The sequence below is a fragment of the Brachyhypopomus gauderio genome, chromosome 20 (assembly GCF_052324685.1).
Source record: "Brachyhypopomus gauderio isolate BG-103 chromosome 20, BGAUD_0.2, whole genome shotgun sequence".
Classification (NCBI taxonomy): domain Eukaryota; kingdom Metazoa; phylum Chordata; class Actinopteri; order Gymnotiformes; family Hypopomidae; genus Brachyhypopomus; species Brachyhypopomus gauderio.
The window spans coordinates 2,121,097-2,131,714 of record NC_135230.1 but is presented as its reverse complement, the minus strand read 5'-3'; the positions used below and the strand labels follow the sequence as shown (position 1 = coordinate 2,131,714).

Genomic DNA, 10,618 nt, shown 5'->3' with positions numbered 1-10,618 from the left:
GGTAGTGGTAGTAGCAGTAGAGGTTGTTGATGGGGTGGTGGTAGTGGTAGGAGTAGAGCTCATAGTGGTAGTAGCAGGCAAGATTGGTGATGGGGTGGTGGTAGTGGCAGGAGTAGTGCTAGTAGTGGTAGTTGCTTCATAGGTGGTTGATGGGGTGGTGGTAGTGGTAAGCGTAGTGCTGGTACTGGTAGTTGCTTCTGAGGTTGTTGATGGGGTGGTGGTAGTGGCTGGAGTAGTGCTGGTAGTGGTAGTTGTTTCAGAGGTTGTTGATGGGGTGGTGGTAGTTGTTGGAGTGGTGCTTGTAGTGGTACTATCAGTAGAGGTGGTTGATGGGGTGGTTGTAGTTGTTGGAGTGTTGCTTGTAGTGGTACTATCAGTAGAGGTGGTTGATGGGGTCGTGGTAGTGGTAGGAGTAGTGCTGGTAGTGGTAGTAGCAGTAGAGGTTGATGGGGTGGTGGTAGTGGTAGGAGTAGTGCTGGTAGTGGTAGTTGCTTCAGAGGTTGTTGATGGGGTGGTTGTAGTTGTTGGAGTAGTGCTGGTAGTGGTAGTTGCTTCAGAGGTTGTTGATGGGGTGGTTGTAGTTGTTGGAGTGTTGCTTGTAGTGGTACTATCAGTAGAGGTGGTTGATGGGGTCATGGTAGTGGTAGGAGTAGTGCTGGTAGTGGTAGTAGCAGTAGAGGTTGTTGATGGGGTGGTGGTAGTGGTAGGAGTAGTGCTGGTAGTGGTAGTAGCATTAGGGGTTGTTGATGGCTTGGTGGTAGTGGTAGGAGTAGAGCTCATAGTGGTAGTAGCAGGCAAGATTGGTGATGGGGTGGTGGTAGTGGCAGGAGTAGTGCTAGTAGTGGTAGTTGCTTCAGAGGTGGTTGATGGGGTGGTGGTAGTGGTAAGCGTAGTTCTGGTACTGGTAGTTGCTTCTGAGGTTGTTGATGGGGTGGTGGTAGTGGCTGGAGTAGTGCTAGTAGTGGTAGTAGCAGCAGAGGTTGTTGATGGGGAGGTGGTAGTTGTTGGAGTGGTGCTGGTAGAGGTAGTTGCTTCAGAGGTTGTTGATGGGCTGGTGGTAGTGGTAGGAGTAGTGCTGGTAGTGGTAGTAGCAGTAGAGGTTGTTGATGGGGTGGTGGTAGTGGCTGGAGTAGTGCTGGTAGTGGTAGTTGCTTCATAGGTGGTTGATGGGGTGGTGGTAGTGGTAAGCGTAGTGCTGGTACTGGTAGTTGCTTCTGAGGTTGTTGATGGGGTGGTGGTAGTGGCTGGAGTAGTGCTGGAAGTGGTAGTTGTTTCAGAGGTTGTTGATGGGGTGGTGGTAGTTGTTGGAGTGGTGCTTGTAGTGGTACTATCAGTAGAGGTGGTTGATGGGGTGGTTGTAGTTGTTGGAGTGTTGCTTGTAGTGGTACTATCAGTAGAGGTGGTTGATGGGGTCGTGGTAGTGGTAGGAGTAGTGCTGGTAGTGGTAGTAGCAGTAGAGGTTGATGGGGTGGTGGTAGTGGTAGGAGTAGTGCTGGTAGTGGTAGTTGCTTCAGAGGTTGTTGATGGGGTGGTTGTAGTTGTTGGAGTAGTGCTGGTAGTGGTAGTTGCTTCAGAGGTTGTTGATGGGGTGGTTGTAGTTGTTGGAGTGTTGCTTGTAGTGGTACTATCAGTAGAGGTGGTTGATGGGGTCATGGTAGTGGTAGGAGTAGTGCTGGTAGTGGTAGTAGCAGTAGAGGTTGTTGATGGGGTGGTGGTAGTGGTAGGAGTAGTGCTGGTAGTGGTAGTAGCATTAGGGGTTGTTGATGGCTTGGTGGTAGTGGTAGGAGTAGAGCTCATAGTGGTAGTAGCAGGCAAGATTGGTGATGAGGTGGTGGTAGTGGCAGGAGTAGTGCTAGTAGTGGTAGTTGCTTCAGAGGTGGTTGATGGGGTGGTGGTAGTGGTAAGCGTAGTGCTGGTACTGGTAGTTGCTTCAGAGGTTGTTGATGGGGTGGTTGTAGTTGTTGGAGTGTTGCTTGTAGTGGTACTATCAGTAGAGGTGGTTGATGGGGTCGTGGTAGTGGTAGGAGTAGTGCTGGTAGTGGTAGTAGCAGTAGAGGTTGTTGATGGGGTGGTGGTAGTGGTAGGAGTAGAGCTCATAGTGGTAGTAGCAGGCAAGATTGGTGATGGGGTGGTGGTAGTGGCAGGAGTAGTGCTAGTAGTGGTAGTTGCTTCATAGGTGGTTGATGGGGTGGTGGTAGTGGTAAGCGTAGTGCTGGTACTGGTAGTTGCTTCTGAGGTTGTTGATGGGGTGGTGGTAGTGGCTGGAGTAGTGCTGGTAGTGGTAGTTGTTTCAGAGGTTGTTGATGGGGTGGTGGTAGTTGTTGGAGTGGTGCTTGTAGTGGTACTATCAGTAGAGGTGGTTGATGGGGTGGTTGTAGTTGTTGGAGTGTTGCTTGTAGTGGTACTATCAGTAGAGGTGGTTGATGGGGTCATGGTAGTGGTAGGAGTAGTGCTGGTAGTGGTAGTAGCAGTAGAGGTTGTTGATGGGGTGGTGGTAGTGGTAGGAGTAGTGCTGGTAGTGGTAATAGCATTAGGGGTTGTTGATGGCTTGGTGGTAGTGGTAGGAGTAGAGCTCATAGTGGTAGTAGCAGGCAAGATTGGTGATGGGGTGGTGGTAGTGGCAGGAGTAGTGCTAGTAGTGGTAGTTGCTTCAGAGGTGGTTGATGGGGTGGTGGTAGTGGTAAGCATAGTGCTGGTACTGGTAGTTGCTTCTGAGGTTGTTGATGGGGTGGTGGTAGTGGCTGGAGTAGTGCTAGTAGTGGTAGTAGCAGTAGAGGCTGTTGATGGGGTGGTGGTAGTGGTAGGAGTAGTGCTGGTAGTGGTAGTAGCAGTAGAAGATGTAGATGGGCTGGAGGTAGTGGAAGGAGTTGTGCTGGTAGTGGTAGTTGCTTCAGAGGTTGTTGATGGGGTGGTGGTAGTGGTTGGAGTATTGCTAGTAGTGGTAGTAGCAGTAGAGGTTGTTGATGAGGTGGTGGTAGTGGTAGGAGTAGTGCTCTTAGTGGTACTATCAGTAGAGGTCGTTGTTGGGGTGGTGGTAGAGGCAGGAGTAGTGCTGGTAGTGGTAGTTGCTTCAGAGGTTGTTGATGGGGTGGTGGTAGTGGAAGGAGTAGTGCTGGTAGTGGTAGTTCCTTCAGAGGATGTTGATGGTGTGTTGGTAGTGGCTGGAGTCGTGCTAGTAGTGGTAGTAGCAGTAGAGGTTGTTGATGGAGTTTTGGTAGTGGTAGGAGTAGTGCTGGTAGTGGTAGTTGTTTCAGAGGTTGTTGATGCGGTTGTGGTAGTTGTTGGAGTGGTGCTTGTAGTGGTACTATCAGTAGAGGTGGTTGATGGGGTGGTTGTAGTTGTTGGAGTGTTGCTTGTAGTGGTACTATCAGTAGAGGTGGTTGATGGGGTCGTGGTAGTGGTAGGAGTAGTGCTGGTAGTGGTAGTAGCAGTAGAGGTTGTTGATGGGGAGGTGGTAGTTGTTGGAGTGGTGCTTGTAGTGGTAGTTGCTTTAGAGGTTGTTGATGGGGTGGTGGTAGTGGTAGGAGTAGTGCTGGTGGTGGTAGTAGCAGTAGAAGATGTAGATGGGCTGGAGGTAGTGGAAGGAGTTGTGCTGGTAGTGGTAGTTGCTTCAGAGGTTGTTGATGGGGTTGTGGTAGTGGAAGGAGTAGTGCTGGTAGTGGTAGTTCCTTCAGAGGTTGTTGATGGGGTGTTGGTAATGGCTGGAGTCGTGCTAGTAGTGGTAGTAGCAGTAGAGGTTGTTGATGGAGTTTTGGTAGTGGTAGGAGTAGTGCTGGTAGTGGTGGTTGCTTCAGAGGTTGTTGATGGGGTGGTGGTAGTTGTTGGAGTGGTGCTAGCAGTGGTAGTAGCAGCAGAGGATGTAGACAGGGTGGTGGTAGTGGAATGAGTAGTGCTGGTAGTGGTAGTAGCAGTAGAGGCTGTTGATGGGGTGGTGGTAGTGGTAGGAATAGTGCTGGTAGTGGTAGTAGCAGTAGAGGCTGTTGATGGGGTGGTGGTAGTGGTAGGAGTAGTGCTGGTAGTGGTAGTAGCAGTAGAAGATGTAGATGGGCTGGAGGTAGTGGAAGGAGTTGTGCTGGTAGTGGTAGTTGCTTCAGAGGTTGTTGATGGGGTGGTGGTAGTGGTTGGAGTAGTGCTGGTAGTGGTAGTAGCAGTAGAGGCTGTTGATGGGGTGGTGGTAGTGGTAGGAGTAGTGCTGGTAGTGGTAGTAGCAGTAGAGGCTGTTGATGGGGTGGTGGTAGTGGTAGGAGTAGAGCTCATAGTGGTAGTAGCAGGCAAGATTGGTGATGGGGTGGTGGTAGTGGCAGGAGTAGTGCTAGTAGTGGTAGTTGCTTCAGAGGATGTTGATGGGGTGGTGGTAGTGGTTGGAGTAGTGCTGGTAGTGGTTGTAGCAGAAGAGGTTGTTGATGGGGTGGTGGTAGTGGTTGGAGTAGTGCTAGTACTAGTAGCAGCAGCAGAGGAAGTAGATGGTGTGGTGGTAGTGGTCAGAGTAGTGCTGGTAGTGGTAGTTGCTTCAGAGGTTGTTGATGGGGTGGTGCTAGTTGTTGGAGTAATGCTAATTGTAGTAGCAGTAGAGGTTGTTGAAGGGGTGGTGGTAGTGGTAGGAGTAGTGCTTGTACTGGTAGTTGCAGTAGAGGTTGTTGTTCGGGTGGTGGTAGTGGTTGGAGTAGTGCTGGTAGTGGTAGTCACAGTAGAGGTTGTTGATGGGTTACTGGTAGTTGTCGGAGAAGTGGTAGTAGTTGTAGTTGCTTCAGAGGTTGTTGATGGCGTGGTGGTAGTGGTAGGAGTAGTGCTGGTAGTGGAAGTAGCAGTAGAGGTTGTTGATGGGGTGGTAGTGGTAGGAGTAGTGCTGGTAGTGGTAGTAGCTGCAGAGGTTGTTGATGGAGTTTTGGTAGTGGTAGGAGTAGTGCTGGTAGTGGTAGTTGCTTCAGAGGTTGTTGATGGGGTGGTGGTAGATGTTGGAGTGGTGCTTGTAGTGGTACTATCAGTAGAGGTGGTTGATGGGGTCGTGGTAGTGGTAGGAGTAGTGCTGGTAGTGGTAGTAGCTGCAGAGGTTGTTGATGGAGTTTTGGTAGTGGTAGGAGTAGTGCTGGTAGTGGTGGTTGCTTCAGAGGTTGTTGATGGGGTGGTGGTAGTTGTTGGAGTGGTGCTAGCAGTGGTAGTAGCAGCAGAGGATGTAGACAGGGTGGTGGTAGTGGAATGAGTAGTGCTGGTAGTGGTAGTAGCAGTAGAGGCTGTTGATGGGGTGGTGGTAGTGGTAGGAATAGTGCTGGTAGTGGTAGTAGCAGTAGAGGCTGTTGATGGGGTGGTGGTAGTGGTAGGAGTAGTGCTGGTAGTGGTAGTAGCAGTAGAAGATGTAGATGGGCTGGAGGTAGTGGAAGGAGTTGTGCTGGTAGTGGTAGTTGCTTCAGAGGTTGTTGATGGGGTGGTGGTAGTGGTTGGAGTAGTGCTGGTAGTGGTAGTAGCAGTAGAGGCTGTTGATGGGGTGGTGGTAGTGGTAGGAGTAGTGCTGGTAGTGGTAGTAGCAGTAGAGGCTGTTGATGGGGTGGTGGTAGTGGTAGGAGTAGAGCTCATAGTGGTAGTAGCAGGCAAGATTGGTGATGGGGTGGTGGTAGTGGCAGGAGTAGTGCTAGTAGTGGTAGTTGCTTCAGAGGATGTTGATGGGGTGGTGGTAGTGGTTGGAGTAGTGCTGGTAGTGGTTGTAGCAGAAGAGGTTGTTGATGGGGTGGTGGTAGTGGTTGGAGTAGTGCTAGTACTAGTAGCAGCAGCAGAGGAAGTAGATGGTGTGGTGGTAGTGGTCAGAGTAGTGCTGGTAGTGGTAGTTGCTTCAGAGGTTGTTGATGGGGTGGTGCTAGTTGTTGGAGTAATGCTAATTGTAGTAGCAGTAGAGGTTGTTGAAGGGGTGGTGGTAGTGGTAGGAGTAGTGCTTGTACTGGTAGTTGCAGTAGAGGTTGTTGTTCGGGTGGTGGTAGTGGTTGGAGTAGTGCTGGTAGTGGTAGTCACAGTAGAGGTTGTTGATGGGTTACTGGTAGTTGTCGGAGAAGTGGTAGTAGTTGTAGTTGCTTCAGAGGTTGTTGATGGCGTGGTGGTAGTGGTAGGAGTAGTGCTGGTAGTGGAAGTAGCAGTAGAGGTTGTTGATGGGGTGGTAGTGGTAGGAGTAGTGCTGGTAGTGGTAGTAGCTGCAGAGGTTGTTGATGGAGTTTTGGTAGTGGTAGGAGTAGTGCTGGTAGTGGTAGTTGCTTCAGAGGTTGTTGATGGGGTGGTGGTAGATGTTGGAGTGGTGCTTGTAGTGGTACTATCAGTAGAGGTGGTTGATGGGCTCGTGGTAGTGGTAGGAGTAGTGCTGGTAGTGGTAGTAGCTGTAGAGGTTGTTGATGGGGTGGTGGTAGTGGTAGGAGTAGTGCTGGTAGTGGTAGTAGCATTAGGGGTTGTTGATGGCTTGGTGGTAGTGGTAGGAGTAGAGCTCATAGTGGTAGTAGCAGGCAAGATTGGTGATGGGGTGGTGGTAGTGGCAGGAGTAGTGCTAGTAGTGGTAGTTGCTTCAGAGGTGGTTGATGGGGTGGTGGTAGTGGTAAGCGTAGTGCTGGTACTGGTAGTTGCTTCTGAGGTTGTTGATGGGGTGGTGGTAGTGGCTGGAGTAGTGCTAGTAGTGGTAGTAGCAGTAGAGGTTGTTGATGGGGAGGTGGTAGTTGTTGGAGTGGTGCTAGCAGTGGTAGTAGCAGCAGAGGATGTAGACAGGGTGGTGGTAGTGGAAGGAGTAGTGCTGGTAGTGGTAGTTCCTTCAGAGGTTGTTGATGGGGTGTTGGTAGTGGCTGGAGTCGTACTAGTAGTGGTAGTAGCAGTAGAGGTTGTTGATGGAGTTTTGGTAGTGGTAGGAGTAGTGCTGGTAGTGGTAGTTGCTTCAGAGGTTGTTGATGGGGTGGTGGTAGTTGTTGGAGTTGTGCTTGTAGTGGTACTATCAGTAGAGGTGGTTGATGGGGTGGTGGTAGTGGCAGGAGTAGTGCTAGCAGTGGTAGTAGCAGCAGAGGATGTAGACAGGGTGGTGGTAGTGGAATGAGTAGTGCTGGTAGTGGTAGTAGCAGTAGAGGTGGTTGTTGGGGTGGTGGTAGTGGTAGGAGTAGTGCTTGTAGTGGTAGTTGCTTCAGAGGTTGTTGATGGGGTGGTGGTAGTGGTAGGAGTAGTGCTGGTAGTGGTAGTTGCTTCAGAGGTTGTTGATGGGGTGGTGGTAGTGGTTGGAGTAGTGCTAGTTGTGGTAGTAGCAGTGGAGGTTGATGGGGTGGTGGTAGTGGTAGGAGTAGAGCTCCTAGTGGTAGTAGCAGGCAAGATTGGTGATGGGGTGGTGGTAGTGGCAGGAGTAGTGCTAGTAGTGGTAGTTGCTTCAGAGGATGTTGATGGGGTGGTGGTAGTGGTTGGAGTAGTGCTGGTAGTGGTTGTAGCAGAAGAGGTTGTTGATGGGGTGGTGGTAGTGGTTGGAGTAGTGCTAGTACTAGTAGCAGCAGCAGAGGAAGTAGATGGTGTGGTGGTAGTGGTCAGAGTAGTGCTGGTAGTGGTAGTTGCTTCAGAGGTTGTTGATGGGGTGGTGCTAGTTGTTGGAGTAATGCTAATTGTAGTAGCAGTAGAGGTTGTTGATGGGGTGGTGGTAGTGGTAGGAGTAGTGCTGGTAGTGGTAGTCACAGTAGAGGTTGTTGATGGGTTACTGGTAGTTGTCGGAGAAGTGCTAGTAGTTGTAGTTGCTTCAGAGGTTGTTGATGGCGTGGTGTTAGTGGTAGGAGTAGTGCTGGTAGTGGAAGTAGCAGTAGAGGTGTTTGATGGGGTGGTAGTGGTAGGAGTAGTGCTGGTAGTGGTAGTAGCTGCAGAGGTTGTTGATGGAGTTTTGGTAGTGGTAGTAGTAGTGCTGGTAGTGGTAGTTGCTTCAGAGGTTGTTGATGGGGTGGTGGTAGTGGTAGGAGTAGTGCTGGTAGTGGTAGTTGCTTCAGAGGTTGTTGATGGGGTGGTGGTAGTGGCTGGAGGAGTGCTGGTAGTGGTAGTAGCATTAGGGGTTGTTGATGGCTTGGTGGTAGTGGTAGGAGTAGAGCTCAAAGTGATAGCAGGCAAGATTGGTGATGGGGTGGTGGTAGTGGTAGGAGTATTGCTAGTAGTGGTAGTTGCTTCAGAGGTTGTTGATGGGGTGGTGGTAGTGGCTGGAGTAGTGCTAGTAGTGGTAGTAGCAGTAGAGGTTGTTGATGGGGTTGTGGTAGTCTTAGGTGTGGTTCTCATAGTGGTAGTAGCAGGAGAGGTTGTGGATTCGATGGTGGTAGTAGTCGGAGTAGTGCTAGTAATGGTAGGAGCAGCAGATGATGATAATGGGGTGGTGGTAGTGGTAGTAGCAGTTGCAGGGGTGTTGCTAGTTGTTATTTTGCCATTAGTCATATCAACAGTAGAGGATGTTGGGGGGCTGTTGATACTGGTTGAGCTTGTAGGAACAACAGAGGATGTTGAAATTGTGTTGCACAATGTTACACCACTGTGACAGTATTTTGTATGTTTATTTTCTATTGATGTTACTTATTAAAATATTATATTATGAAATATTAAAAGATATACACACCTCTGTGTACTGCATGATACTGTGGTTGGGGTACAAATTTTAAACATATTAGAATTAGTTATTTGACATATGACACTCAGTCTAAAATTGTAATGATGTTTCTTATATTAGCAGATATGTGTCCTACCTATGCAGAGAGCAGAAAGGACGAGTGTTCCACACGTGATGATTTTTGACCTCATTGTGTCTTTAGCAGTTTCACCACATCATTGTTCACTTGTTCTAAAACATCCAAAATGATTTTTTAGGGTTGTCGTAAAAATTGTCAAACAACTTTCTTATTATGTAGACAAGACATTTTTGTTTATTTTCTTTACATCAATTATAAAATCTAAAATTAGCATTCTGTGTACAAGTAATTTTGAGGTTACAAATGATGGAGTAAGTCACAAATTAACATTTTTCAAATGTTAACATACTCACACCAACATAGGCTAATACACACACACGAAAACAGGCTAAAATGCATGTGTAGCAGATAAGAATAAAATAAAATTATTTTTAATATAATATATAATTTAGTATAATTTATATTTATAATTAGGGGTGGGCATAAATTAGTTTTTTTAATCTAGATTAATCTCACTGAAATCTTGAAATTAATCTAGATTAATCTAGAATAAAATGGCTCATATGCGTGCTACCCAAGTAATGACTAAAAGTCAGTTTTTGAGATAGGGTTTCTTTATACAGAGGATGCATTAGACCAGGAGCTCATCTCCTGTTTCAAAAATGCATCAATAACTGCTTGAGGAAGCTGTTCTACTTTGATACTTGAAGAAAAAAAAACATGCTCAATAAAATGTAGGCTACTTGTGTTCAATGGTTTATTCAGTCAAACATGAATTTGTAAGCCTACATACTGTACATTAAAAGGGGTTGATAACATGTTTATTCAGCTAAACATGATATTTGAAATGTAAGCCAACATTTAGTACATTTAACCTCATGGACGTAATTTGGGGGGGACTTATTCAAAAGCCGGTTTTGGTCCTCTGCAGTTTTAACGGTTAAAAATAAATATTTAAATCGAATCTAGCGCTAGGACCATGCAGAAAACTTATAATGCACTGAATAAGTTATGTGAAATGTATTTTAGTATTGAGAGTTAAACCTTGGTGATTTTGGGTGTGTGTACTTAGCGTAGAGGGTGGTTCTTAATCCGTGCAGCAGATTTCACGAGTTAATGGAGGTTCGGCTACCAGTTATTAATTAAGCTAAAATGGTGTGCTTTACACAGCTGCTTGTGTGTGTGAGACAGAGAATTTCAGTGAACTTATCCAATGCTGTACTTTTTGCCACTATCATTTTGATGCACAGGAGAGAGAGAGGGAGAAAATAAACTTCCAGTAATATGGCAGAACGTGTCCAGTCTTTACATCCCGATTACACAACAGAGAGAGTGTCAAGGGGGCGGAGTCATGTCAACTTGGGTAGAGACAGACACAAGTCAGCTACACATGCACACTAACACAGGCTAGTACACAAACACTTAAACACACAGGCTAACACGCATGCACATTAACACAGGCTAATACACAGACATACTAAGACATAGGCTAATACACACTCAGACAAATGCACATGCATAATACATGCTAAAAAGGAAAACAGCCACACAGCCAACTAATAATACTGTAACTAATAATATTTTTCATTATTGTGATGGTAAATTTCATATTTTATTATGTCTCATTAATCATATTCATTTATGCACATTTCTTTATTAATCTACATTGAAGATAAGTAAATCAATAACACATTGATTATTGTATGTGTGACGGGCAGGGTGAGCGAAATAAAATGGAAGCGATCACACCGAGTCTCAGGGAAAATGGATGGTTTAATGAGAGTGCACAAACCAAAAACCCATGAGTCTATCCAAATTAAAAGTATATAATAACCAGCGATCAACTGGTACAAAGACAAGACATATATAGACGAACAAACGACCCTCAGGTGAGACAGATCGCAGGCCCCGCCCACCTGAGGGACAAACACAACACAACAACAAGACAGCTGCCGCTGTGGATG

The 10,618-nt window shown here is 47.2% G+C and overlaps 2 protein-coding genes across 2 annotated transcripts; both read right to left on the bottom strand.

Moving 5' to 3' along the window:
• Nucleotides 1-57: 57 nt before the first annotated feature.
• LOC143484593 (uncharacterized) lies at nucleotides 58-1,797 on the bottom strand (the record flags this gene model as incomplete). Its single annotated transcript, XM_076983403.1, has 2 exons — nucleotides 890-1,797; nucleotides 58-775 (listed from the first exon to the last, which is right to left on the bottom strand). Coding segments are annotated over exons 1-2 (1,626 nt in total), but the record flags the coding sequence as incomplete, so codon positions are not given.
• Nucleotides 1,798-2,127: 330 nt separating this feature from the next.
• Nucleotides 2,128-8,766, bottom strand: LOC143484592 (uncharacterized; the record flags this gene model as incomplete). The annotated part of the gene is made up of 4 exons (XM_076983402.1): nucleotides 8,712-8,766; nucleotides 5,754-6,536; nucleotides 3,867-5,042; nucleotides 2,128-3,674 (listed from the first exon to the last, which is right to left on the bottom strand). Coding segments are annotated over exons 1-4 (3,561 nt in total), but the record flags the coding sequence as incomplete, so codon positions are not given.
• Nucleotides 8,767-10,618: the final 1,852 nt, after the last annotated feature.